The sequence below is a fragment of the Cavia porcellus genome, unplaced genomic scaffold, assembly GCF_034190915.1.
Source record: "Cavia porcellus strain 051 isolate PalLab524CR breed Dunkin Hartley unplaced genomic scaffold, mCavPor4.1 scaffold_22, whole genome shotgun sequence".
Taxonomy (NCBI): Eukaryota; Metazoa; Chordata; class Mammalia; order Rodentia; family Caviidae; genus Cavia; species Cavia porcellus.
The window spans coordinates 15,820,496-15,846,961 of record NW_026947505.1 but is presented as its reverse complement, the minus strand read 5'-3'; the positions used below and the strand labels follow the sequence as shown (position 1 = coordinate 15,846,961).

The window sequence follows — 26,466 nt, the reverse complement described above, 5'->3', positions numbered from 1 at the left end:
GTGTAGTTTCTTTTTTCTGTTTTTCATTATCCTGATTTTCTAGTAATCCAGTAAAAATCTGCTTTATCCATGGGATCTAGTAAAGAGTTACAAGAGTCAAATTATAAATTTATAGAACAGTCATAAAATTTATATTTTCAAAGTATTATTATTATTATTTGAGACAGAGTTTCACAATGTGGGCCATGCTGACCTTGAGCTCACTATGCGAACTAGTGTGGCCTTGAGGTGATCCTCCTGCCTCAGCTTCCTGAGCACTGGAATTACAGACAAATTTCACTACATCTGGCTCTAAAATTGTTATTTTTTAATGAAAAATATTTTCCTTCTTTTGTGCCGTTTATTTATTTAGCCGAGACTTGTTAGTACTAACGCTATATCAAACACTTGCTGGCTACTAGGCTTACATTACTGTGGCCAAAATCTAGATGGGGGCTTTGTCTTAAGAAGTTTAGTATTAGTCTGGGCCAGTCACCGAATAGACTAGCCCCAGATGGAATTATGTGGTCATGAGAAGGTCAAGGTTTATAAGAGCTTAGATGAGATGAGAAGTGGGAGGGGTCTTGGGAAAACTTGGTGAAAGCTTGCTGGTGTGTGGATGAAGTGGGCATTTTCGGGTTTGGTAGATTTCCCGGTGCTGGGAGCGTATTCTGTACACACCCTGCTGCTTTACAGCAAGAGTGAGAAGGGGGTGCGACAGGGATCTTTTCCTATCTACATTGTCCCTAGATAATTGCTTTTTAATTTTACTCTCACTGAGAATGGTGGTCATACCTCTAGTCCCACTGGTACTCAGTAAGCTGAGGCAGGAGGATCATCATAAGCTGGAGGCCAGACTGGGCTACTAAGTGAGTTCAAGGCCATCCTGGACTACAGAATGAGACCCTATTTAAAAAAAAAATTCTCACATTTTGAAATTTTAGGGAGCTTTTTAGCTCCTTAAGCAGCTTTTTATAGCAGGGAAATTTTCAGAACCCATCCTTATTGCTTTCTGTACACAATCACCAAGTTTGGTCTGACCCTGTAGGCTCTGTAACAAATTCTTCTTTTTTAAAAGCTTTTTATTGTCTATAGCGAGAGAGAAAAATCGCATTTCTGCACGGCAGGGTCTCTTCTTTTGATGTCTCTTGTACACACTTATTAGTGAAAAGAACCACAGGCACTGTCAGCCATCAGCTTTTTCTGGAGCAGCCTCTGAACCCTCCTGCGCCTAACCTGGGCGTCTGCCCTGGGCGTCTGCCATCGGTGACTTGTGATGGCAGAATGACTGGAGGCGTCCCCTGTTCACTGTTTTCAGTAAAAAGCTGCAAAGGCCGCTGTTTCGAGAGGACCTTTGGGAACTGTCGCTGCGATTCTGCCTGCGTGGACTTCGGAAACTGCTGCTTGGACTACCAGGAGACCTGCTTAGAGCCGGGTATGGCCATGCGGGGTGGCGGGCTGGCCGGGGAGGGCAGTCAGTGAAGGTCACAGAAAGCTCTGTCTCCATGCCGTGTCCTTCTGTCTTTATTTCCCGTCTCTTTGCCCTCCTTTTCCCCTTCCCATTTGAACATTTTCTTCCCATCTCCCAGTGTCTGTCCATTTTGCTCCTTGTTTAGCCTTTTGGATTCTCACACAAGAGAAACAGTGTGGTGTGTTTGTGTCTGATTTATTTCACTTAAAAGTGCAGTCTTAGAGAGCATCCATTTACCTAGAAGTGCCCTGGGTTTTCCTTCCTTGTGGCTTTGCGGTGCCCCATGGTGTATAAAAACTCCATCTTTATGGTGTTTGGATCTGACATTCTTGGGTACACTTCATAGTGCCATAGAGAAAACTACATGATCTGCTTTTGATAAACATCTTCAGACTAGCAGAACCATGCCTGTTTTTAACAAATGCTGAAAGCCTCTGCGGTCTCATTTGCATTTAACCTGAGTCCTAAAGGCTGCTGGAAATATTTTCATGATGCCTTACTGAGGTAACAGGTTTCAGATATTCGCTTGCATTTTAAGATAAAACCGGGAAAAATGAAGGTTTGCTGAGATCTAGTTAGAGAGGATGAATTGCAGTGGAGACAGACTTGGGTTCCGAGAACTCCAAAAGCAGCTCCAGCCTTCCTGGCCTTCTGGGCCTTCCAGGCAGCTGCAGGGTCATAATTATGTCCGAGGAGGGAAGGCCAAGCCTCAGTGAATCCGTTTCAGTGGTACCTGCCTGGCCCTGTGCTGGCTCGGAGCAACCTCTGGGCTGGTGATCGCGTGGGTGACCTGACTTGGGTCACCATGGGTCACCTCTCCCCTGGCTCTGCTTCTGAAGCGGGACCCTGCCTTCCCTTCCGGTACTGGCGGGACCGCAAGATGTGTTTGGCTGGCGTCTGCTTTGTTTGCAGCGCACATATGGACCTGCAACAAGTTCCGCTGTGGGGAGAAGAGGGTGCCCCACAACCTCTGCTCCTGTTCCGACGACTGCAAGGACCATGATGACTGCTGCGTCAACTACAGCTCCATGTGCCAAGGTCGGCTCTGGCCTCACTCCATCCCCGGCAACCACGCTGTCCTCGCCCAGGCCAGCCGGCCCGGTGCTGGGCTGCCTGTGCTGTCTGAATACGCTAGAGAGCATTTCAGAGCTGAGCGCTGGGGTGCACACCCCTAATCCAGTACTTGGAGGATGAAGCAGGAGGGTCACTGTGAGTTTAAGGCCAGCCTGGGCTGCATAGTGAGACTCTGTCTCAAAAATAAAAACTTAAACCAAACCAAACATTCAGACAGGCATGAGCAGAGAGAGTGGCTAATGACCTGATCACCAAGCCTAATGAGTGGTATTACTTACACATGCCTGGCTAATCTTCTGTATCTGTCGCCAGCCACTGACTCTGACAGTGCCCCATCTATCTGTGAAAAACCGTGTTTCTAGTCCTGGCTCCAGGATGTTTAGGCTCCAGGTTTCCTTCTAGTACTTGAGGAAGGTGTTGGCCACGCACTGAGAGTGTCTATGTGAAGTTACTTTGCAAGATGATTTCGATTGGCAAGACAGGATCTTGCTATGCATTTCAGGCTGGCCTTGAGCTCACTTTGCAGCCCAGGCTGGTCTGGAACTTGCAATGATCCTCCTGCCTCAGCCTTCCGAATGCCGTGATTATAGGCCTGCACCACCACACCTGGCCCACAAGATGATTTTGTAAGCTGATGTTATTAGATGTCGTGATGGGAGATAAAGCGTTCCTTGAAATGGCTTGACAGAACCAGAATCCTTGTGAGGCTTCCTTGCCTTTTGCGGAGATACTAGTAACTCCTTTTCCGCATGGCATCTCTCTCGTGCTGTCCCCTCCCCGGTCCATGGGTCTGTTAATGTGTCGTACTTTGGAATCCACCTTATGTGTCTCAGAAGCATCACAGTTACTAACTGTGTGTTCTCTTTGTTTTATTTCTTGAAAATATTTTAGATGAGAAAAGCTGGCTCGAAGCACCGTGTGAGAGAATTAACACACCACAGTGCCCAGCAGGGTAAGATTATATTCTGAGACATATGTTTTTCTTTTTCAGGATGTTTCCCCCCCCCCTATCTTTTCAAATTACAGTAAGTAGATAAAAATAATAACTAACCCCTGGTTCACCGTGATACCTGAGTTTCAGGCAGGTCCTGGAGTTGATTCGTGTGTGATTCCTTGCAGGAGGAAAGACAGAGGGACATGAATCGTTGCTTTTTATTGTTCCTGATTGCTGGGTGGCATGAGGTGCCTTCTATCTTTTCTTAACAGCATGGCGATTTTTAAGTTTTTATTTTCATCAGTTCTCGCTGCAGTGCGTTGTGATCACATGCATCCTGAGGAGCTGGCTGGTGCTCCCAGCACATCTCAGTTCTCTTAAACCCCTTCCCCACCCCCTCTTTCTTGGTCCCCTTCCTTTTGCAAAAGATATCTCTCCATTTTTCCTCTTACCTGTCTTTCATTTTGCTTTTAAATTTATTTATTTTCAGTCTCTTGTGTAAGAGAAACTATGTGCTATTTAAACTGGTGCATCTGATTTTTTCTGCTTAACACTATGGCTCCAAGTCTGCATCTACTTTCCTATAAGTGACTCAAGTTTATCCTTCTTTGTGGCAGTGTAGTACTCCATTGTCATCCATTCATGTGTTGATGGGCACATAGGTCACGCCCAAGATGTAGCTGTCATGAGTTGTGCTGCTGTAAACCTGGGTGTGCATGGGTCACCATAATACAGTCTCTGACATTTGTGGAGTGATACCTAGGAGCACAATAGCTGGGCCAAATGGAACTCGTGGTTTTGGTGTTTTGAGGCGCCTCTGTGCTGATTCCCACAGTGGTTGTTCTGGTTTCCACTCCTGCAGCAGTGTAGAGGAAGAGTTCCTCGTTCCCTGCAGCCTCAGCTGTGTTTTTGTTTGATTTCTGCATCTTTCTGGGGTAAGATGACCTCAGTGTTGTTTTATTTTGCCTTTCTCTAATGGCCAGAGGTAATGGACATCATTTCATGTGTATTTGTATTTCCTCTTCTGAAAAGTATCTTCATTCCATTATCTGTTTTTTTTTGACTGGGTCTTTGATTTTGGGCTTTTCTTTTTTTTAGTTTTGTATGTATTCTGGATATCAGCCTGTCTTAGTTACTTTTTACTCATGGCTGAGACAAAATACCAGACACCCAAAATGAAGGCAGGAAAAGCTTATTCTTACAGTTCTTGGAAGTTTCAGTCCACACTCAGTTGGCTCCAAGGCACCGTGGCATGGCAGGGAAGCCATTCATGGCTGCTGCAAACAGCAGGGCATGAACCAAGAGAGACACACCTTCTTCCCGCCCTTACATCGTATCCTGGCTCCACCCTTTGTGGGTGTGGCACTCACACCACCAATCCTAGCACTAGACACTAGACCAATCACAAAGGCATTTTGCATGAGGCCTGGGAGCCACTGACATAAACCATGACACAACCCTGTTTATTCCACTCTGTTTATTCTGTTGGTTGCTTTATTTGCTGTGCAGAGCTTTTTAATTTGATATGATTCATGTGTTGATTCTTGATGATATTTCTTATGCAGTTGGGGTTCTATTCAAAAAGTCCTTGCTTAGGCCAGTGTCTTCGGGATCTTACCTATTTTATCTTCCAGCAGATTAAGTGTTTCTGTTCTAATATGTAGGTTTTTGATCTACTGTGATTTTAGTTTAGTACCTGCTGTGAGAGATGTGGGTCTAGATTCAATCTTCTGCATGTGGTCAGTTTTCCTAGCATCATCTGTCAAAGAGGTTATCTTTTAGAAGAAAGAATCTTTACTTTCACTTTGAGACAGGGTCCCGCTGTGTAGTTCAGGCTGGTCTTGAATTCTCAGCGACCCTCCTGCCTCAGCCTGCTGAGTGCTGAGCTTATAGGCCTGTGCTATGGTGCCCCACTGTTTTGTTTCCTGCTGAGTGGATAGATCGGGTTTGTACACATGTGGACCCTGCCATCTCCCAAGTGTCCCTGGAAGTGGCTGCCTGGGCAGTGGTTCACAGCAGCTCTCCTCCACTGAGTAAACGACCATGTGCATTCTTCACCCCATCGACTCTGTGCGTTTGTGAGCATCCGCACGTGTAACCTCATGCTTGATGTCTTCTACCTTCAAGTTGCTTTTTGCTTAAATACATGAATGTAATAAATATTTCTCAAACTTCTGTGTCTTTTCAGTGTAAGAGACAGAAATGAAGTGCAGCATATGATGTATGCTGTGTGAGGTGCCAGGCATTAGACTCAAATAAAGATACTATCACACAGTGACTGCTTAGGAAAAAAATGGGTGAAAACAAAGATGTAAGTTAGGCAGCGCTGCTTGTTATCATTTATCTTCCTGAAAATTACAGAAGTCTCACTATAATTTAATCACATTTGGCTTAGCTTTTGCAAGCACAGGAATCATGAATGCTGTTCTCTGTACAGTGCCTGAAAGTGGGGTGAATATTTAATAAACACTGTTTGGTGACAGATGCATGTGTGTCACGCAGCACTGATGTATGCATGCAAGTACAAAAGTGTGTGAAATATCCTTTGTGGGTGTCCTTGCTAATGCATTAGTTTAATGAAAATGCTTTGGCCCCCACGGAAAATCCACCCTGGACACTTCTCCACTGTATGCATCTTCTTTTGGCTCCTTTAAACAGTTTTTTCTCTTTCTCTTTACCAGGTTTGACGCACCTCCTACCCTCTTATTTTCTTTGGATGGATTCAGGGCAGAATATTTACACACCTGGGGCGGACTTCTTCCTGTTATTAGCAAACTAAGTGAGTAACTTGAGAGGTGGCTCCAGGCATGTCACGATTTTGGTAAGGTAGATGAAGGAACCGGTGTGTTTTGGAAAAGTACTGGGCCCAGCTGCTCTCCGAATTTCCCCCTGGGAGAGTGGCTGAACCTAATCAGGAGGCGCTGGCCTCTAACAGTCTAATTTCCCCTGACATACTTCTAAGATAGCACAGTTATTTTAGAATTTTAAACCTCAACCATTTTTTACACAGATTTATTATATCTTAGAATTTTACATTCTTTTTGTAGAGAGAAAGCCTTCTTATTTATATATTATATGGATGTTGCTTTTAATAATAGAATTTCAAAAGCAAGGCTTTTGAAACTGAAGTGGTACTGCTGGCTGGGTAGGAGGCTCCTGGTTATCCTGTGTTACACTCTCGATCAGGCGGGATCAGAGCCTTCACTGAATGATTACTCCTCAAGTTAGTGATAAAGTAGTGTAATCATCTTTTCTTAGTACTGATGCCAAAGTTTTGAATCACAGTAACAGCGAGCGATATTGGTGTCAGTTATGTTGTCGTGGCAAGACGAAAGTGGTCCTGTCAGCCATGGAACTGTGTTAGCTGAGTCCTTTCGGTGTGAAATCATAGACTAAGCTGCTGGTGCAGTTCTTCTCTCTACTACTCTGTTTAGGTGTTCGCCAGTAATTAATAGCAAAGCTCTTGTCAGCACTGAGTTATTACGATGGGTCCCTCTTGAATTTAATGTTACTGGTGAGAGAGGATTGAGTCCTTAATGGGCTTAATTATGTTGTTTATTGTTTTTCTGATGAATAGAAAAAGGAACTCTTACCTTTTAGGTTGGATTTGTAGCCACAGCATTGCTTTTGACTTCATCTTGAACTCTAATGTGGCCATAAATCCCTCCTGGGGAAATTATTTTTTAGGATTTAGACTGCTGGGGTATGGAGGCGAGATGAGGTGAGCAGTCTGCAAGTGCATTTACTCACGATGTTTTTCCTTCCTCTTTCAGAGAACTGCGGGACGTATACCAAAAATATGAGACCTGTGTACCCCACGAAAACCTTTCCCAATCACTACACCATCGTCACAGTAAGTTCTGCATTGTCACTTCCATGTACTAAAGATGTGAGATGTGGTTGAAATATTTTTTGAGGAAATAATTCAATTTCAGATCAGAATGAAATATCTCATTTTACAATATGTGATAACATCTGTGTTTTATCTGTTTTAGGGTCTTTATCCAGAATCCCACGGCATAATTGACAATAGGATGTTTGATCCTCAAATGAATGCTTCCTTTTCATTTAAAACGAAACAGAAATTCAACCCCCAGTGGTACCAAGGAGAGCCAGTGAGTTCTTGGTCTTAGTTCTAAGATATTTTATTTTGTTATTTTCATTTGTTTTAATCAGTATGAAGGAAAGAGTCCCTGAAGTTTTTAATAAGCTGATTCATGCACTGTGCCTGGGACCTTTCATAAGTGGAGATGTGCGTGTTGACACTCCCAAATGCATCTTGTGTGACTGCGCACATTTGAGCGTAGTTTATTCCAGAGTTGTGCTGAACTGTTTTTCTTCTCAGCTTCGCTCTCTCTTTCTTCTTTTGGGTAAGTTGCTGGGGTTGAACCAGAACCAGGGGCCTCGTGCATTGTGCCAGACCCCATCCCACTGAGAGACATCTCCAGCCAATTCTTTTTTCTTGTAGTAGTACACAGCTGCAGTCCAGAGTAAGAACTTTTAAAAATTAATCATTATTTTAATTGCACTATCTCTAGGGTACAGTAAAATAGATGTATATATCAGAGTAGTTACCAGTCCCATCTCCTTAAACATTAAACGTTTTTTTGATTAACATGAAGTAATTCTAAGGAGATGATAATTATGTTGGTTTCACTACCATCTCTCTATATGTGTCTCATGCTGTAGGTATGTATACAGGGAGTACTTTATCTGCACAAAACTGCTTTGTTTTTCAGAGCAGTAACCCTTGACTTCCTGTGCATGTGTGCTAACTTAAGGTCCCTTCTGATTGTAGTTTAGATGTGTTCTCCTTTTCAATTTATTTTTAAATTGCTACAATAGTTGCTTGATCTTGATATTTCCGTTAGGAAATTTTAGGTTATGAGTTTAGATTATTTTGCTTTGTTTCTTGAGACAGGGTCTCACTATGTAGTTCAGGCTGGTCTCAAGCTCACAGTGATCCTCCTGGCTTGGCCTCCCAGTTTTGGGTTTACAGGTGTATGCCACCACCCCTGATTATGAATTCAGATTTCAGCCCTGCCCTTTAAAGGCATGTGTCTGAGAAACTCATTCTTTCTGGGACTCTGATGTCTCATTGTGCACTGCAGATAATTCTGTAGGTAACCACCCTGTAGGGCTACTGTGAGATTTCGCAAGTTAGCAATGTAGGCTGCTTATAGGAAAACATCACATCTGGGTTGGCAATGGGACGTGATTAATAAGTGATATTTACATAAGCAATGTGTCAATAAATTAAAGACACGTGTGTTGTAAATTTGTCTTCTTTCAAGAATTTATTTATAATTTATTAATTAGGGTTATAGCGCTGAAAGTTAAAAGAATCAACCCCTGATGTGTGTCCATCTTTTTTAGTTCAGTTTAATTCATTTAAAACTCCTCTTGGAGCTGTTCCAAGTTACCTGATTACCGAGGCTGGTGCTAAAGCCGTTATTTAGCTTTGGGCAGAGTGTGTCATGTGGCCTGAACACAGGCTTTTTCCTAAGCGGTGCTGTCTTACCTTTCCTTCATCGCCTCCCAACAGATCTGGCTCACAGCTAAATACCAGCACCTCATATCTGGCACCTTCTTTTGGCCCGGATCGGATGTGGAAATTAATGGAAATTTCCCAGACTTCTACGAGGTGTACAACAGGTAGGCACAGATGTGCGCCATCTGGGACCTTTGCTGCGGGACAGCTTATTCGTCTCTCATCGTCCCCACTTTTCTTTTGAGCCCGAAGCTGTCATGTTGAGTGATGCGCTCACTGAGAAGTGAACGCTCACAGCGTCGTCGGAATCTCAGAGATTGTAGACGGTCAAGGAAATAGTGAAACTCGGCAAGCGCTTCCTAGAAGCGAGGGTGACATTTTGTATTCAGATCTCTGGGTGGCAGTGAACAAGGAAGAAGGGATGGCGAAAGTAGGGATCCAGGAGAAAGAGCGCTGCACATGTTAGCTCAGAAGAAAGGGAGCTAGAAGAGAAAGACGGATGTGATGAAGAGATCTCAGCCTGGAGCATGACTTAACAGGAGAAATTCATGGCTCCCCTGGCTTCCCATTTCCAATCACTTTAGTGACTAAAGCTTTCAAAATAAGAAGCTGATGCTGATGATCTCCCTGTGATTTTGAAAACAATGATGTAATGAGAAAAGACAAAAGCAATTTTTTTTTGTCTTTTTGAGACAGGGTCTTGCTATGCAGTTCAGGCTGGCCTTGAGCTCATGTTGTAGCCCAGGCTGGTCTCAAACTCGCAATGATCCTGCTGCCTCAGCCTCCTGAGTGCTGGGATTACTGACATGAGCCACAACGCTCAGCAGCAATTTGTTTTTAAAGAGAAGACTCTGCTGGCTGATTTGGCAGAGAGGTTACTGCACTAATTCTTAGTTTTATACTTCTTGAAATTTCTGTTACAAAATCAATACAGTACATATAGGATGAGGAGCGAATAAAGAGAAAGACATTGTGAGTCCCAGACAGGAAGCACAGAGCAGTTTCCAGGGGGACCGCAGGTTGCTGCACCCGCAGGTTCACCCGAGCCCTGCTCAGTGCCTCTCCCTTGTGCACTTTATTGCTGGGTGCTGTTTTCATCCCAGAGAGGACATGGAGATGGTAAGTGAGATGTAACCCGCCAGCCCCTGAACCAGACCAAGGATTCGGATATGCGTGATATAGGGGCTGGAGTTTTGTGGTCCAGTAGGGAACATGACTAGCTCTCCTAGGGTTGGGCAGACATTCTGGGGGAGCTGCGTGAACAAAGCCCCGTTCTCACAGGAAGGCGTGGGTGATTTTGCCAACAGCTGTTGCCTGGAGAGAGGTTGCTTGCCTGTCATCCGGTGCCGGTTTCCCAGCTGCCATCCTCTGTGGTCTGTGCTGTGCAGAGCAATCAGCCATACAGTATTGCTGAGCTGCCGCCTCCTCTCCTCAAGGGTGTGGGGGATATCCTCGAGGGAAAGAAGCCAATGCTTAAGCTCCATTACAGCTTTCATGTGTATAAAAGTTGAAGTTTGCTTCTTTATCGGAAAAACAAATTTAGTTTTCAATTAAAACTCTTCTGTAATTTCAAAACATGATAGGTGCCTGGGTTGCTTTAGTATTTCTTAATGCTATTTTCTTTTCATTCATTCATCCTTTTGTCTTTCTGAGGCAGGGTCTCACTATGCAATTCAGGCTGGCCTTGAGCTCACTTTGCAGCCCAGGCTGGTCTTGAACTCCCAACAATCCTCTTCCTTCAGCCTCAGCCTGCTGAGTGCTGGGATTATTGGCGTGAGCCACCACGCCTGTCTAGTATCACTTGATGCTATTTTCAGTAAGAAAAATATTATATTTTGAATCTAAACAATTGTCACAGATTTGTTTTATTTTGTTTATTCTTCCTTTTAGTTCCATACCATTTGAAAAAAGAATCTTAGGTGTTCTTGACTGGTTACAACTTCCACAAGGGGAAAGGTATGTAGATGGTTAATTTCTATTATAAATACTCCTTGGTTACTAAAAAATAGGCTAGATTAAAACTTTGAATCTCCTATAATGATGATTTATATCTGAATAAACTCTTTTGGGAGCTGCCGTAGTCACATTTGGAAGAATTCCAAACCTATAAATTATTCCTCAGCAAGTTTAGAAACGTTACCCCATGGTGTAGATTTTTTAAGCACTGTCAATTGTTGAATTATTCTTTCCCCTCTGTTTTTCAATGTGTTCGTAAAATATTACATTTTGATACTGTTTGATTTAGACCACACTTTTACACTCTGTATTTAGAAGAACCCGATTCTGCAGGTCATTTCTACGGACCAGTCAGCGGCGAAGTAAGTGTACTTTTTCTTGCCTACTGTGACTTTGTTGTGCTGAGGCAAGCTTCTGGCCTTCTGTAAGATGCTGCAACTTCTGGACAGAGGAAACTGTATGCACCATTTTACTAAACCAAAGAGTGTTCTTTAATCAAAAGAAGTGTTGGGAGAAAGGATTTTGCTTACATATTCTACAGTGCTCAAGTGAAGTGATGTTAAATTCTATATTTTCAACTCCAAATCCTTTTTTTCCACTCCATATTCTGTTTCTTTGGCCTTAAAATTAAATGCTTCATGAGAGTTTCATAAGAGTTTAAAAAAAAAGAAACGAGATGTGTTTTGTACCTGTACCAACTCCTCTGGTGTATCTAATCATTGTGCCCTATAAACTTTACTAAAAGACAAAGGCTGTAGATTTCTGTGCAAATATAGGTTAATGAGTCCAGTAGCGGAAGAAGCCATATCTACACTCTCCTCCTTAGGAAGTAGGTCTCTAGATTCCTGAGGCTGTGCTTATAGCACAGGCGAGACACTGAAAGATAGGAGATTTAGAGACATAGCTGAGAGTGGTGGTCCTCATCTATAATGCGAGCACTGTGGGAGGCTGAGGCAGGAGGACTGCAAGTCTGAGCTCAGCCTGGCACTTAGTAACTTAGTGAGATGCTGCCTCAAAAAAAAAAAAAAAAAAAAAAAACCAAAATAGAGGTATGCAAATAATCCTTCTTTACTGAGTGATTATTAGAAAACTCTAGTCCAGCTCATGGACTAATGCTCATGGAATGACATCTTATTTGACCTGCAACCACTAGCCAGCTATGCCTGCCACTTATTTTGCACTTTTATTTTATTTTATCTTTTTATTGGTACCAGGGTTCGAACTCACGACTGCCTGCTTGCAAGGCAGGTGCTTATGCCACTGAGCTAAATCCCAGCCCCTATTTTGCACTTTTAAATAACTTGCTGCTTCCATGTTCTGGCTGAAGCACTTTTATACCTTGGGGCCCTGGAGATGTTAGTGAGAATGGTTTGAGCTTCTTTCCTTCTATGTCTAAGTGACTTTCCTTCTGCATTATTTTACCCATGACCTAAGATATGAAAAGCAATAAGAAGAAAGCATCTGTCACTATTGTTGGTCACACGAAGGGGGAAGTGGCACGCCTGACCCCTCCTGTCACAGACCTGTTTCATTGTCTTCTGCCTGCTGAGGCTGGGGGACGAGAGACTGCAACTCCAGTCTTCCTGCACCCTAGATTCACACCGGCTCCTGCCCTGTCTGCCCAGATAGGGTAGTTCATGAGCTAAATAAATGCCCCCCCCATCAGATCTAAATAAATGCTTCCTTTAGTAACGGTGAGAGGAGGGAGCCCAGAAGCACTCTCATTCCGACTGTCGCCTGTCTTCCCCGACTGTGACCCTGGGTCTGCCCTGCACATGCCCCTCAGGGAGAGTGGGAACTGCTCTGAGAGCTGTGACCTCATTCAAGAGACTGAAGAGTAGAGGAAGCTGAGGCTCCCCAGGCCGAGCTCTGTCCTTTGTCTCTGCTGCCAGAACCCAGCTGCAGAAGCCTGCGGGCCTGAGCGACCTCCGAGCCCTGCTCGGCCTGTCTCATTTGGAGAAGAAAAGTTCCTTCCTGGACGTGGGGTGAGGGAGAGCCGTGCCCTGAGACTTGCCCGTGCCTCACTTTGTCCTGGGAAGTGTTTTTTCTCACTGCTCACTGTTTAAAAATTTGAATTTTCATCAGTTCATCTTTCAGTGTGCACTGATTGCATGCATTGGGAGGAGTTGGTCCACGTCTGTCCATAACACAGCTCAGTGGTTCATCCCTCTCCCTGCTGCTCTCTGCCCCCTTCCTTTTGCAAAAGATCTATCTCTCTGTCTCCTTTCACTTGTCTTTTATTTTGCTCTTTAATCTATCTGTTCTTTGGGTTCCTCATAGAAGAGAGGCCCAGCGATAGGTCAGCTTGTGTGTCTGATTTATTTCGTGTAACATTATTAACGTTTATTTCACTTGACATGGTGCCAGGCTGTCTCAGGTGTGCCCGTTTCTCTAAATGTAGCTGCTGTCCTGATTTGAATAACTGACCGGGCAGCTAGGGTGATTTTCATTCTTTCACCATGGTCACTGGCAGTAAGACCCGTATCTAGGTCAACTCGTTTCCAAGAGGTCCCACGGTCTTTTTGCAATGATGATCCGGTTATATCAGCTTTGATACTGGTACTGCCCTCCCGGATGCATTAGTGATTTTCCAGAGTACCTGCTTTTTTGAGGTGTTCCTTTTCAAATCATAGTCATCAACGAATGAACTCGGTTCAACTCTACTATTACTGGGACCCACTTTACGTAGGAATTGTAATTCATGCTGTTTGGTATCTTTGAAGGAATAAAAGAACTCACTGAAAGAACCTGTGTAGTGAGAGTGACATGTATGACCATGAGTGAAGTAAGCTGATTTGATTTGTTACAGAAAACATGCAAAACTGCCCCAAGAACTTCCTTCAGGGTGGCTTCCGGAGAGAGGAGAAGGAAAGTGCTGGGCCACACACAGTTTGCTAAACTCCTTTGCTATCCTGTGCTCTTGAGGGCACAACTAGGTGCAAGTTGTAAGGCAGTAAGGGGTTTTATTCAAAGAGTTGTAAGTTTAAAAATTAAATGCATAGAATTGTAAGAAGTGTTTCGTGAGTAATTTGCTTGTGGTGCTGGGCATCAAGCTCAGGACATTGTAGATGGTAGGCAAGCACTCTACCACTGAGCTACATCCCTGGCTCCAAAGTGATTTGAACAGTTTTGAAAATCAGAAAACATTGTATTTAAACAGTGGTGATTTAAATGCTTGGAAAATTCAAGAAGAGATGAAAAATGAAGTAGTAATTTAGGATACATTGATTTCTTGTCCCCCACTATGGATTTGAGCTAGTATTATTCTGGCTTTAATTAGGTCTAATTTAAGTAGAAGGCCTAATGTCTTGCATCTTGGGTGGGGGAAGCTGATCAGAACAGCTAATATTACTCTCAGAATTTATGGTTGATAATGGTTCATTTCTGTTGTTAATGGTTAGAATTCATTTATTGCTGTCATGTCTTTGATCTTGGCCAGTCTTGGTCTAATATGAACTAGTTTATCATAGTTGCATCCACTGATTTAGTTTCCATTTTTAAAGATTTTAATTCACTTACTTTTGTTAGTCTGTGAGGGCAGAGTCTAACGTTTACATTGCTTGTGCAGAGTTGGTGCATGTGCCCGACACATCTTGTACAATCCCTTCCCACCCCGCCTCCATCCCTCCACCCCTTTCCCATCCGAGAAAGACCTGTCTCCCTACTTCCTGTCAGCTATTCTTTATTTTTCTCTTTGCATGTACTTTGGGTTTCTCACATAAGAGAAATGATGTGATATTGAACTCATATGTCTGATTTATTTCACTTAATATTATGGTCTCAAGGTACATGCATTTTCCTAGAGAAGATGCAAGTTCACACACTCTGCTGAGTGTAAGCACTACATATTCTTTATCCAGTCATCTGTTGGTGGGCAGATTTAGCTACTGTGACTTGTGCTGCTATAAACGTGGGTATGCACTGTGTCACTGTGATGTCATTGTCTCCAACTCTTCTGAGAAGATGCCTAGAAGGGTGAGAGCGGGACCAAGTGGACTATCTTGTTTTAGTTTTGTGAGGCCTCTCCATACTGATTTCCACGTTCCCCGCAGCAGTGTGGAAGAGTCCTCCACCAGGCCGCCAGCATATGCTATTATTTGATTTCTTGGTGATGGCCATTCTTTCTGGAGTCAGATGGAATCGCAGTGTCCTTTGGATGTACATTGCTCTCAGGGCTGGCGATGCTGAGCGTGTCTTCATGGATTTTTAAATAGAGCCTGCTTCATGTAGCCTTAGCTGATAGTGCAGTGTTGGTCACACGATGTTGCTTTCCACCTCAGGTCATCAAGGCCCTGCAGAGAGTGGACAGCATGGTGGGCATGCTGATGGAGGGCCTCAGGGAGCTCAAGCTGGATAAATGCCTCAACCTCCTGCTGGTTTCGGATCACGGTAATGTTTGCCTCATATACTCCTCAGATTGAGTCAAATAAAAAAAAATTTACTTGGTGAATTTTTGCCTCACAATTCCCTCTGAATGCATAGGTCATACTTTTTCTTTTTAAAAATGTAGTTCCTTAGGGAAAGTCTTTTGGAAGAAATTACAGTAAGAGGGGCTGGGGATTTAGCTCAGCAGCATAAGCCTTGTAAGCGTGTGGTCGTGAGTTCGATCTCTGGTACCAGTAAAAAAACCAAACAAACAAACAAAAAACAAAAAAGAAATTACAGTAAGTATAGAATGAAATGGAGTTCCCAGAAACATAAGCATTTGCCAGGATCATGCAGCTATCCTTCCAATTCGGGAAAGGTCTACACCAGGATTTGAGTAGTTGAAAAACTGATATTTCCGTGTAAATTCTGATCAGGCCACAGTTTTAAATTTAATCAGAACACATTCTTAGTCCCTTTTCGGTTCTACGTAGCATAATACATATAATTGTAGAGGCTGTGTATATTAATTTTAACAATATTTAAATTTTTCACAACACAATCTTGGTGACAGGTTTATGTACAGCTGTGTGACTAAAGAAAGGGTGTAGGTGACAGAAAGGAGAAGTGGGGTGTTTATTTCTGCACTTGTGTTTTGTTGTTTGCTTCAACAATAATTGCAGGAAGCTGTTTTTTCGAAACAGTCCTAACATGTTTCATGTTACAGAAATGCCAGTCCTGCATGGAGGCAGACGCCTATAATCCCAGCTAAAATAGGAGGTGCTTCTGGGCAGACTGCATCTAGATCTGGGATATGCATTCTTCCTACCAGTGCAACGCTGTTGTAATAAATAGATAAATGAGAAGAAGCATTAAACTGATTTTGGGTGAAGGGAGTTTTTTCTTTTCTTTTCTTTTCTTTTTTAAACAGTAGCAAGGTTTTATTAAAGGCAGGAAAATGGAACAGGCTCTGCAGAGCGAGTTTTGGCCAGGTAGTAGCAGGAAATGTCGTTCACCAGTGAACCAGTGAAAGTAGCCATCATGCAGGAGGGAACGTGGCAGCCAAGGGAGGTAATTTGGAAAAAAGTGAAAGGGTGACTATGGCTGAAATTCTGTGTCTTATCGGTCAGGTGGTCAGCTAGGGGACACTTGTCCATGAACGTCTGATAACCGCTGATATCAGCTGATGTATTCAGCTCCTTCTTTGAGCATATATGTAGTTAATTAAATTCTGAAATCGAAATAAATTCTGCTTTCCATATTAAATTCTTTATAAAATTCTGGGATTTCTTTCTCCTAGGCATGGAACAAGACAGTTGTAAAAAGTACGTGTACCTGAATAAATATCTAGGAGATGTTACAAATATCAAAGTGACCTATGGACCTGCTGCTCGATTGAGACTCTCTGATGTTCTGAACGAGTACTCCACATGTAAGTGCATCCGTGCGATAGCTCACAATGAGGCTGTGCTAAGAATAGATTTCTCAGGGGCTGGGGATTTAGCTCAGCGGCATAAGCGCCTGCCTTGCAAGCAGGCAGTTGTGAGTTCGATCCCTGGTACCAATAAAAAGGAAAAAGACAAAAAAACAAAAACAAAAAAAGAATAGATTTCTCCCAAGCATTAGAAACAACTGGAAATCAGTGTCCCATTATCCCTAGAACTTCATTGATCATATGGACATCAGTAAATTTTATGGGACTAAATGGGAGGCCACAATGTTCTTCTGATGTTTATTCGTGGGCCAAGCATGTGGCGTGGGGATGGTAACATGATTTGCTGTGGAGATGTGTGTTTTGCTTTTAGTAGGTTCAAGCTGGCAGTAGCAAAAAGTTTAATTCAACTCTATTCAGGTTTAGATAATTAATTAATGGCATTAATGTGACTCACATCACGCTAGCATAACACTGTGTTACGAGGAGGACTTCTGACAGATGTGACATATTCGATAAATAGTAGATTTCTGTGTGCAGAAATGACTTCTTTCTATCACTTCAAAAAGCATTAGGAGTGTATCTTTGAAAGAGGACAAGAGAAGAAATTTCACCTTCTGTCATGGCACAAGTTGCCAAAAAAAGAAAGATCTTTTCTTTGGCACATCAGCCCATTTTGTAACTTTTTCTTTGGTATCTGTTTTTTTGATTACCACCCTTGAATCTGTCTGATATGTAAGGCAGTTAAAAAAATGTTTTGGATGCTATTAGTTTCGAAATGAAAACAAAAATAAGATTTTCTGAGTTAGAATGGGGCTAGGTTTGGGCTTGAAATGAAATAGGTTCTAATAGGTACTGTTGAATATTAATTTAAGAACAGGTTTCCTTGCAGGAGAATGGGTATGAAATATATCATCACGGAGTACAATTTTTCCATATGTAAAATTAATATTTTTTAAATCTAGACATGTAGCACAGTCAGCCTTCCATATGTAGTGGTTCCCTATCTGTGAATTCAGCCAGGTGCAGATTGAAAATATTTGAAACATTTTATCTGTGTTAAGCATGTTCAAATTTCTTGTCATGGCTCTACGTAATGCAGCATAAGGATTTTTCATGTAGTGTCTGGGTTTTGTTAGGAATTATGAGTATTCTGAAGTCCGCGGGAGGATATGGGCAGATTGTTTGCAGATACTGTGCCATTTTATGTCAGATACTTGAGCTTCTGGAACTGCGATATTTGTGAACCCAGTTCCGAGGACACCAGGGACAGCTGTACATGATGATTATAAAGCCTGTTTAAATGCCGCACAGGCACTGGCTGTGCCAGAGATGTCTGAGTTTGGTGTGAAACAACTTACCCGCACTTTTACCTTGCTTCCACTACCTACCACACTCCCCGAATTCAAGCAAAAACTGCCCATCACACATATACACACAGTACGTGCAATATGTGTGTGATATATACACACAGAAGCATACACACAGAAATACATGCACATGTATATAATATATATTCTTCTTATCCGAGTGATTGTCTCAAAAAGTAGAGCTAAAGAAAATTTAGAAGCTAGACAGTTGCCGATGTACACAATGTACTCTCCTGAAGTTCATTGAGCTTGCAGTGCAAATTCAGCTTCAAACCAAGCGACTTGTCCTTTGTTCTGTTTCCCTATGTCCCTTTTACTTAGAAATTCTAGCATTATCACTGAGTATCAAATATACAAAATAAAAATGAAGTTTCCCACATTAAGTCCCCTAACTCGATCCTCCTTTTTAGAGGTCACCACTGTTAGTGGGAGCAGACTTCCCGGGTGCTTGTTGTCTGTATGGTGAATACGTGTGAAGCCCTCCTGGGTCTCCGTGTGCGTTTGGGTAGGGATGGATACGCGGGCTGATGCCCAGGTATTGGATGAGCCGATACATTAACAGGTGGATGATTGGATGGGCGCCGAAGCGTAGACAGGAGGAGGAGTGAGCAGGCGACAGGCAGACCAGGGCTGTGTCCCTTGCTTTCACTTAATGACAGGACAGTGCTCTGTCTGCACTGTAACTGGAGGTGCAAAGGATCCAGTCCTTCCATAGCTGGTGTGCAGTGTCTTGAGTAAGGCTGACATCAGCTTTGCTATTTAAATGTACAATTTGAGTCTGACATCTTACAGTTTTATAGTGTTTTTATTTTTAATTGTAGCATATCATCAATTATTAATTCTTAATGTTTGTCCCCTTCAGTTGATTATGAAGGCCTTGCCAGAAATCTCTCCGTGAGTATCTTTATTTTCCAGTATCTGGTTGTTGTTAATTTGTGTATTTAGAGAGGGGGTTTGATGTCTGATGTTAGGGTTAAAATTTAATTTATGTTTGAAAGCTTTTCAGAATTTACGTACTAGTGCTGTAAAATGTATGACAGGACCAGAAATAATTGAAAAAACAAAAAGAAAAGTGTAGAGCTATGCTCCTGTAAATACGTCAGCCTTATGACGTAGTTTCCTCCAAGCCAGGTTGGTGGTGCCCACCTGTAACCCTAGCACCCTGGTAGGCTGCGACAGGAAGATCACAAGTTCAAGCCCAGACCCGGCAAAAGAGTGATTTAGCAAGACACTGTCTGGAAGTAAAAAAATTTAAAAAGAGATGAAAACATAGCTGAGTGTGATGTTCTAGGCTCAATTCCTAGTACTGCAAATAAAGGAGGGAAGGGAAGAAGGAGGAAAGAGAAAAGAGAAGGAAAATAAATATCCGTCGTGACTTCAGTGTGGTCTAGGTAATCAAGTGACCCAGTGTAAGAGCTCCGGGACTTTTATATAATAACAATTATGATATTCAATAAAGCCTGGCATATTCACCTTGTAAGTTATACAACTAGTGAGAATGTTTTTATTTTTTCATGTTGGAGACTGAATCTGAGGCTGCTGTACTGAGCTACATGCTCAGCTCTTTTCTCCTCTCCTCTCATCTCATTTTTGAGACAGTGTCTAAATCGCTCAGACTAGGCTTGTATTTGTGTTCTCCTGCCTCAGCCTCCCAGAGTGCAAGAACGGTCCATTTTCTGTCTGTGACTGATAGGACAGGCAGGCAACATGTTTGTGGGGAATACATATGTGGAATATAAAGGAATTTCAAGAGATGTTTACAGTTTTGCCCGTAAGGAAATAATAATGTGCTTGTTTTTTGTTCTGACCTTTTGCATTTCAGTGTCGGGAGCCCAAGCAGCACTTCAAACCTTACCTGAAACAGTTCCTCCCCAAGCGTTTTCACTTTGCCAACAACGACAGGATCGAGCCCCTGACTTTCTACCTGGACCCGCAGTGGCAGCTTGCACTGTAAGTTCTGTCCACCTGTGGGGAGGAGGACGCAGCCTGAGGCAGAGGCTTTTTCTAACCATGTCACTTCATGAACACTCTGCAGATAGGACTCTGTTCACTTGACCTGGGGTTTCTCAACTGTGATGTAGTAACTTTTTGTTTGTTTGTTTGAGACAGAGTCTCACTATGTACCCAGGCTGGCCTTTAACTCACAGTGATCTGCCTGCCTCAGCCTCCTTAGTGCTGGGATGATTCATACTCTCATAGGAGAATCAGTACTTAGTGACTAAGTACCATGTAACATTTTTTACCCTGTGTCACTGAGGTTTTACAAATGACCTGCATGAGACACTGAAAGAAGATAACTGAATTTGTGTAAAGTAACCTCAAGTTACTATCATGCTCATCATCAGGGTTCAAAAGCTCTTCATCGGGGTGTTAAGGGTTTGTCCCCTCTTTTACTTCATGGACACTCATCTCCAAGCAGTGCGGGACAAAGAAGCAAGGTGGAGCTGGGCTTGAAGGTGCCTGCCTGTGATCCCAGCACTCAGAGAAGAGACTGAGGCAGGAGGGTCTCTATGCGTTTGAGGCCAGCCTGAGCTAAGTAGTGAGATTCTGTCTCAAAAAACAAAGAAACAAACAAACCGCCCCCCCAACAACAAAAGAAACACAACAAAACAACCCATCTCCAAAGAAGAAAAACAAGATATTTCAAAGCTAAGCTGTTTTATTTACTTTATGTTGGTTTAACAAATCCTTACTTGATATAGCTCATGGGATCTGCTTTGCAGTTCCCTTCTCCAGTTTTTAACATAATATTCACACTGTGTTAAGATGAGAATTACATCTCAGAAAGCGATTTGGTATCACAGTCTGTGGGCTGTATGTTTTAAAGGAGTTATGCAGGAGAGGATTAAGTCCTTGGGGTAGCTACTAAATTTTCCCTGGTCTGTTAAGTGTTCTCTTTGTATTTATGTAAGCTGTTGGTAATCATTTGTACAAGTAATGTTATAAATTAAAAGGTAAATCAAAAAGAAACTGCAAGGTAAAAGAAAAACCAAAATTGTTACTTGTTTTTTTTTTTATTAACGAAAGGTCGTAGTTACTGGTTTTGTTCTATGAAAAGACTTCACATTATTAATTCATTCATCTCAAAATAGGGACCCCACGGAAAGGAAACATTGTGGAGGTGGATTTCATGGTTCTGACAATATATTTTCAAATATGCAAGTGAGTAAACCTTTGTTCTTTGAGAAAATAGAGCTAAACCTGAGGAGACGCTAATATGTTAAAGTAAGAGACTTGAAAACACACGTTATGGTTATTTTTCTTAAGCATATTTTTATAGCACTATCTTTCTTTGAACAACAGAGAATTTTGTTAATATTTTGTATTGATGTTTCGTGAATCCGTGAGATAACATTTACTAAATCGCTAATAGTTATTTGTGCACCATTAAGTGGCTGATCCCACTGTGGAAGAAAGCCAGCGATTTATCTGATGCACAGGTATCATACCTATGTTCTAAAAAGGTAGCATCTTAATTTTATTTTGTTTAGCTTATTTTTTTCAGGTCCTGGGCCTGAACCCAGGACCTTGGGACTGAACCACATCCCCAGCCCCCTTTTTTTTTCCTTTTTTTGGGACACCTCTTGTCATGTTGTCTAGGCTGGACTTAACTTGCAGTCCTCCTGCATCAGCCTTCCAGAATGGCGGGATTATACACGTGGCCTCTCTAACACAAATTTTCAAGCTAGTTAAATTGTTCCCTGCAGCATCGTGTGAGGTGGGCAGGATGAGATTTGTACTGCATACCATTTCATAGAGGAGGAAAGAGTCTACCATCTGTGGTGTTCTGCTCCTCAAGTCAAGAAAGTAGTGAAACAACAGTGTTTTGGTGTCTTTAGATTATACAGGTGATGGCCCACCAAATCATGGCATTTCCTCCATTGTAACACATTTACAGTGCAGGCAACATAAATTTTTTGCAAACTCTACACAGACCTGAACTGCACTGATAAAGTGTTCTTTTTCTGGCCAACCCAGGCTCTCTTTATTGGCTATGGACCTGGATTCAAGCATGGCGTTGAGGTCGACACCTTCGAGAATATTGAACTCTACAACTTAATGTGTGGTGAGTGTGAACTGGAGCTCTCTTCCCTTCTTGGAGGATAGCTGGGGGAGGACTATCCTAAGTAGGTCACATGCTGGGCACCCGGTGGGCATGGTGGTGAGGAAGACAGACCTTCACATTTTCCCTCTCCTCTTCTGACCCAGACACAACAGGAAAAAAAAGTGTAACATGTTGCTTCTCATTACTTGTCTGACTTTTCCTCTGGACTACACTCTGTGAAGTCCAGGCTCAGTGGGCATCTTCACAGTGCTAGACCCTGAGGTTAAGTTCTGTGACTCCTGGGTCACAGTAGTGGTGGAAACCAAAAGATAGCATTTGAGAAAGTGAAGAAAGGTGAACAAAATGGCGGAACTTCCGGTAGCAGTAACAGTTGGATGGCAGTGTCAAAACTGTAGGCACTAAAGCGGGACTATCAGGTCCGTTCTGTGGCGAGTCTGTATCTTCTGAAATAGCACCGGTATGGTGGGGCATTGGGTTTTATATATTGTTTCCTTTTTCCACTAATATTGGATATTTGCAAAACTATTAAATTTGTCTTCAGTATAATTGTTTGACTAGGAGCCAATAACTTTAAATGAGTTAATACATCCTAAAATACTGAAATCTATGCTATGTAGTATTTCTTTGCTATTGGTATGTTATTATTATTTTAAAATTGAGAAATTTTTACAGAGTAATAGAGCATACATATCAGTATTTCTTATTGGAAGAGCATTTTCACAAATAGTCTAAAAGCCAAGAAAGTTTTACAGTTTTAGTTAAAGTGTAAAGGAGATCTCTGTTTCTGTCTCTATCTCTGTCTCTGTCTCTGTCTCTCCATCTCCTTATTTATGTATCTGTCTATCTATCTACATGGTTTTCAAACCATGCAAATTGTAGCATAAGTCTACAGAGTTCCTTGGTTTGGAACTTCTAAGTGGCTCTTTCCGGTACTTGGAATGCTGCAGATTTACTGAAGTTGACACCTGCTCCGAATAATGGAACTCACGGAAGTCTTAACCATCTCCTAAAGCATCCTGTTTACACCCCAAAGCACCCCAAGGAAGCGCAGTCCCTGGGGAAGTGCCCCATCACAGGGACCCCCCGAGACGGCCTGGGCTGCTCCTGTGACCCTGCGGTGAGTAGCGCTGGGAGGTGAGGGCTGTAGAAACGCTTGGCGAAGCCTGAGCCTTTCGGGCAGGCGGTCAGCAGACAGTGGGTTTTCACACGAGGACCACATTGTGTTCCCCTCTTTGCATCTTCAGCTGATTTTATCGTCTGATGCTGTGATGGGTTGAGTGAGCTCATGGCAACATTCTCTCCAAGACAGCCCAACCCAGTGTGAATTTAGGGGGAAACAGCGTTCTTATATAAAGTAGATGTATGACACTGTTCTTTTCCTCCTATCTTCCCAGGAGTTGTAGGTAAACCTTAGTAATTGTAAGTAAATCTTAATACTTAGTGTTAATATTAGTATTAGTATTGCAAGTAAATCTTCCTTTGGGGGAGTACTGGGAATCAAACTCATAACCTCACTGTTGCCAGGCAGGCATTTATGCCACTGAGCTAAATTCTTGGCTCTTTTTTTAGTTCTTTTTGTTTTGTTTTGTTTTTGAGTAAAGCTTAATAATTAGTATCCTAAGTATCTTAACAGCTGTTGCAAGAAGATTAAAACTAACAGACGTTAGAGGGGCTGGGGATTTATCTCTGTGGCACAGGAGTCTGCCTGGCAAGTGCAATGTCATGTGTTTGATCCCTGGTGCAAAAAAAAAAAAAAAAAAGGCAGCTTTTAGGAACCAAGTGGACCTCAGCTGGGACATAGTAGGCAATGGGAGGCATTTATGGTCACCTTCCTGTTGTCTTTGGGCCTGATGAAGGCTCACGGAGAGCTGCTGGAGGAGGGATGAGCAGGACACAGAGGGTTTAGGTTACTGGTTTGCAGTTGCTGGCATTACACCTGCACCGAGGATCTTGTTTTATTAGTGGTTTCTCTCCTTCTCTCCTCACCCTGGAAAAGCAAACCTACTTTGCCAGGACTTGCGAATCTGACCTTGTTCTGCGCTGGGTTAATTGGGCCTGAGTTGTGGGGAAGTGAAGTGTGTTGCAGGGTCCCTCGGCCTCGTCAGCCCTAACGGAGCTCTGTGGACTTGTTTGTAGATTTCGCCTGTTGAGGATTTTCAGATACAGTTTAACCTGACCAGGACGGAAGGTAATGCATTCCCCCGCCACGGAAGTTGGGAACAGCTTTTGCTCAGCAGCACAAGCCCCCTGAATTGGGGGCTCATTTAGGGGGACCAGCAAAATAAAAGCAGCCATGGAGGCCCACAGGATGACACATAGTTGTTGCTTTGCCTGACAGTCTAGCCTGCTAGGCATAAGGGAAGAAGGGCCATTTTACGGTAGAAATGGCACACCACGCCTATACTGAAATCTAAGTCACTCTGTGAACATCATGGAAGGCTTTTGAGATTCTAAAGATTTTTATGTTCTCCATGGATCCTTAACTGTTCTTGTAATGTACTCCCTCAGGCAGCTGTGGTGTTGCATACTTGTGATCCTAGCTCTAGGGAGGCTGAGGCAAGAGGATCCCTGCAAGAGCAAGGCCAGCTGAACTACACATAATGAAAGCCTGTCTCAAAAATCCAAAACATGTGAACAAAATACCAGCTTGGTGTATATCTCACCAGGTTTTTAATTGATTATAAGAGGTTATAAATTGATTTCTTTACCTGGGAATTATTTCTTTGTAACTTTTGAATGAAAATTGAAATATAGGTGGCGGATGAAATTCTTCAGGCTTAACTGGGATGGACAGAGTCACTCTGATGAGATCTCTGACCTTAAATTCCTTGACTCAGTTTTTTCTTGCTGGAAGACAGGTAACGTCTGTTTCAGTCCTAACATGAGCTTGTCTGTATAAAAATCCATACCCTAAATGTTGGGATGGCAGAAATCTCTTTATCCCTATGTGGCAGAGAAGAAAAAAAAGTACTTAATTCATTGGGAGATGTAAGAATTAGTTAGGTGATGTAAAGAAATTTTATAAAGCATTTGGTGTTCAGGAAAGGACAGTAAATGTCTATTGTTTCATTCAGTTTGGACTCACAGTTCCAGTTCTGCGTCTTTTGCTAAGTCCCCACATACGTTTTGTGCATATGTCTCACAGAATGCGCGGTTGACAATGTTTAAAAATTGGTAATGTAAGTCCTAGTTAATTGGAATTTCTAGCGATTTCACATGTCCCCTTGTAAACCTTGATAACACATTGATCTTTCAGTATCTTTATAAGCACTAGTTGCCCCAAATCACCTTGGCTTTATTAATTTTTTATATTCTTGCTCTTTTTTTTCGAGACAGGGTTATGCTTGGTATGTAGTTCAGGCTGGCCTCAAGCTCCGTGGTGATCCCCCTGCCTCAGCCTCCTGAGTGCTGGAATCATCCGCATGTGCCACCATGCCCAGCTACTCTTGGTTTTTATTTTTTGATGTTGGTTTTTATTTTTCTTGTTTAGCTAAAAACAATTTTTCAACGTGATTGATAGAGGGAAGGGTTTGGTGAGCGGGTTACCATCTGTTATTACACAGTACATGCGAGCTGCATTTAAACGGTGGCCTCCTTTTCCCTTTGTGGCTCAAGAGAAGAACATTGACCGGGGAGCTCTGCCCTACGGACGGCCCCGACTCGTGCAGAGGAAGGGCAGCGTGTGTCTGCTCTACCACCACCAGTTCGTGAGCGGGTACAGCCTGGACATCCTCATGCCGCTGTGGGCATCCTACACCGTGGACAAAAATGCAAGTGTTTTCCGTTCTTCTGGCTGCGTGTGGGTTCGGGTCATCATTAACGAAACGTTAACAGCCAGGCTGTCACTGCTGCACTGGCCTCAGGGTGGGAGACGCCGGGCAGGAGAGCAGGAAGGTTTGGCTTTCTGGGTGTCAGCTCACCCCTTGCCAGCTGTGATTCTCTGAGACGCCACAGAGCAGGCTTCTCTGAGATGAGAGGTGTGTCTCCTTTTTGGTCCTCATTTTAATATTTTAAGACTACTTTATAATTGTACGCAGGACCTCATATCCGGTATCAATTTTGCAGATTTTCAGAAATGCTTGAGCTATCAGATGCACTTAAATCAGCTTCCTTAGCATAGAGATTGGATTGAATGAATGTAATTACTGCTAATACTAATATAACTATTAATACTAATATAATTACTGTTAACACTCACTGAGGTTGGTGCGGACAGGACCATGTATAATTTCTGTGTTAAAAATGTATCATCCACACACAGTCGCATATTCTTGTAGTATTTTGAAGCTAATGTTTAAGATTTTGCAGACCACTTCCAAATACTGCTT

The 26,466-nt window shown here is 42.7% G+C and overlaps 1 protein-coding gene across 1 annotated transcript in view; it reads left to right on the top strand.

Moving 5' to 3' along the window:
- The window catches only part of Enpp1 (ectonucleotide pyrophosphatase/phosphodiesterase 1), a 62,788-nt gene that overhangs the window by 28,010 nt on the left and 8,312 nt on the right, over window positions 1-26,466 (top strand). Inside the window, exons 3-20 of the mRNA XM_003468464.5 lie at window positions 1,298-1,414; window positions 2,363-2,488; window positions 3,416-3,476; window positions 6,140-6,237; window positions 7,232-7,311; window positions 7,454-7,573; window positions 9,004-9,113; window positions 10,840-10,905; window positions 11,195-11,267; window positions 15,186-15,294; window positions 16,571-16,702; window positions 18,935-18,966; window positions 19,895-20,022; window positions 21,165-21,234; window positions 22,051-22,138; window positions 23,086-23,255; window positions 24,275-24,326; window positions 25,754-25,908. Of these exons, the coding sequence (XP_003468512.3) occupies window positions 1,298-1,414; window positions 2,363-2,488; window positions 3,416-3,476; window positions 6,140-6,237; window positions 7,232-7,311; window positions 7,454-7,573; window positions 9,004-9,113; window positions 10,840-10,905; window positions 11,195-11,267; window positions 15,186-15,294; window positions 16,571-16,702; window positions 18,935-18,966; window positions 19,895-20,022; window positions 21,165-21,234; window positions 22,051-22,138; window positions 23,086-23,255; window positions 24,275-24,326; window positions 25,754-25,908 (1,787 nt within the window). The remainder of the gene's footprint in view (window positions 1-1,297; window positions 1,415-2,362; window positions 2,489-3,415; window positions 3,477-6,139; window positions 6,238-7,231; window positions 7,312-7,453; window positions 7,574-9,003; window positions 9,114-10,839; window positions 10,906-11,194; window positions 11,268-15,185; window positions 15,295-16,570; window positions 16,703-18,934; window positions 18,967-19,894; window positions 20,023-21,164; window positions 21,235-22,050; window positions 22,139-23,085; window positions 23,256-24,274; window positions 24,327-25,753; window positions 25,909-26,466) is intronic.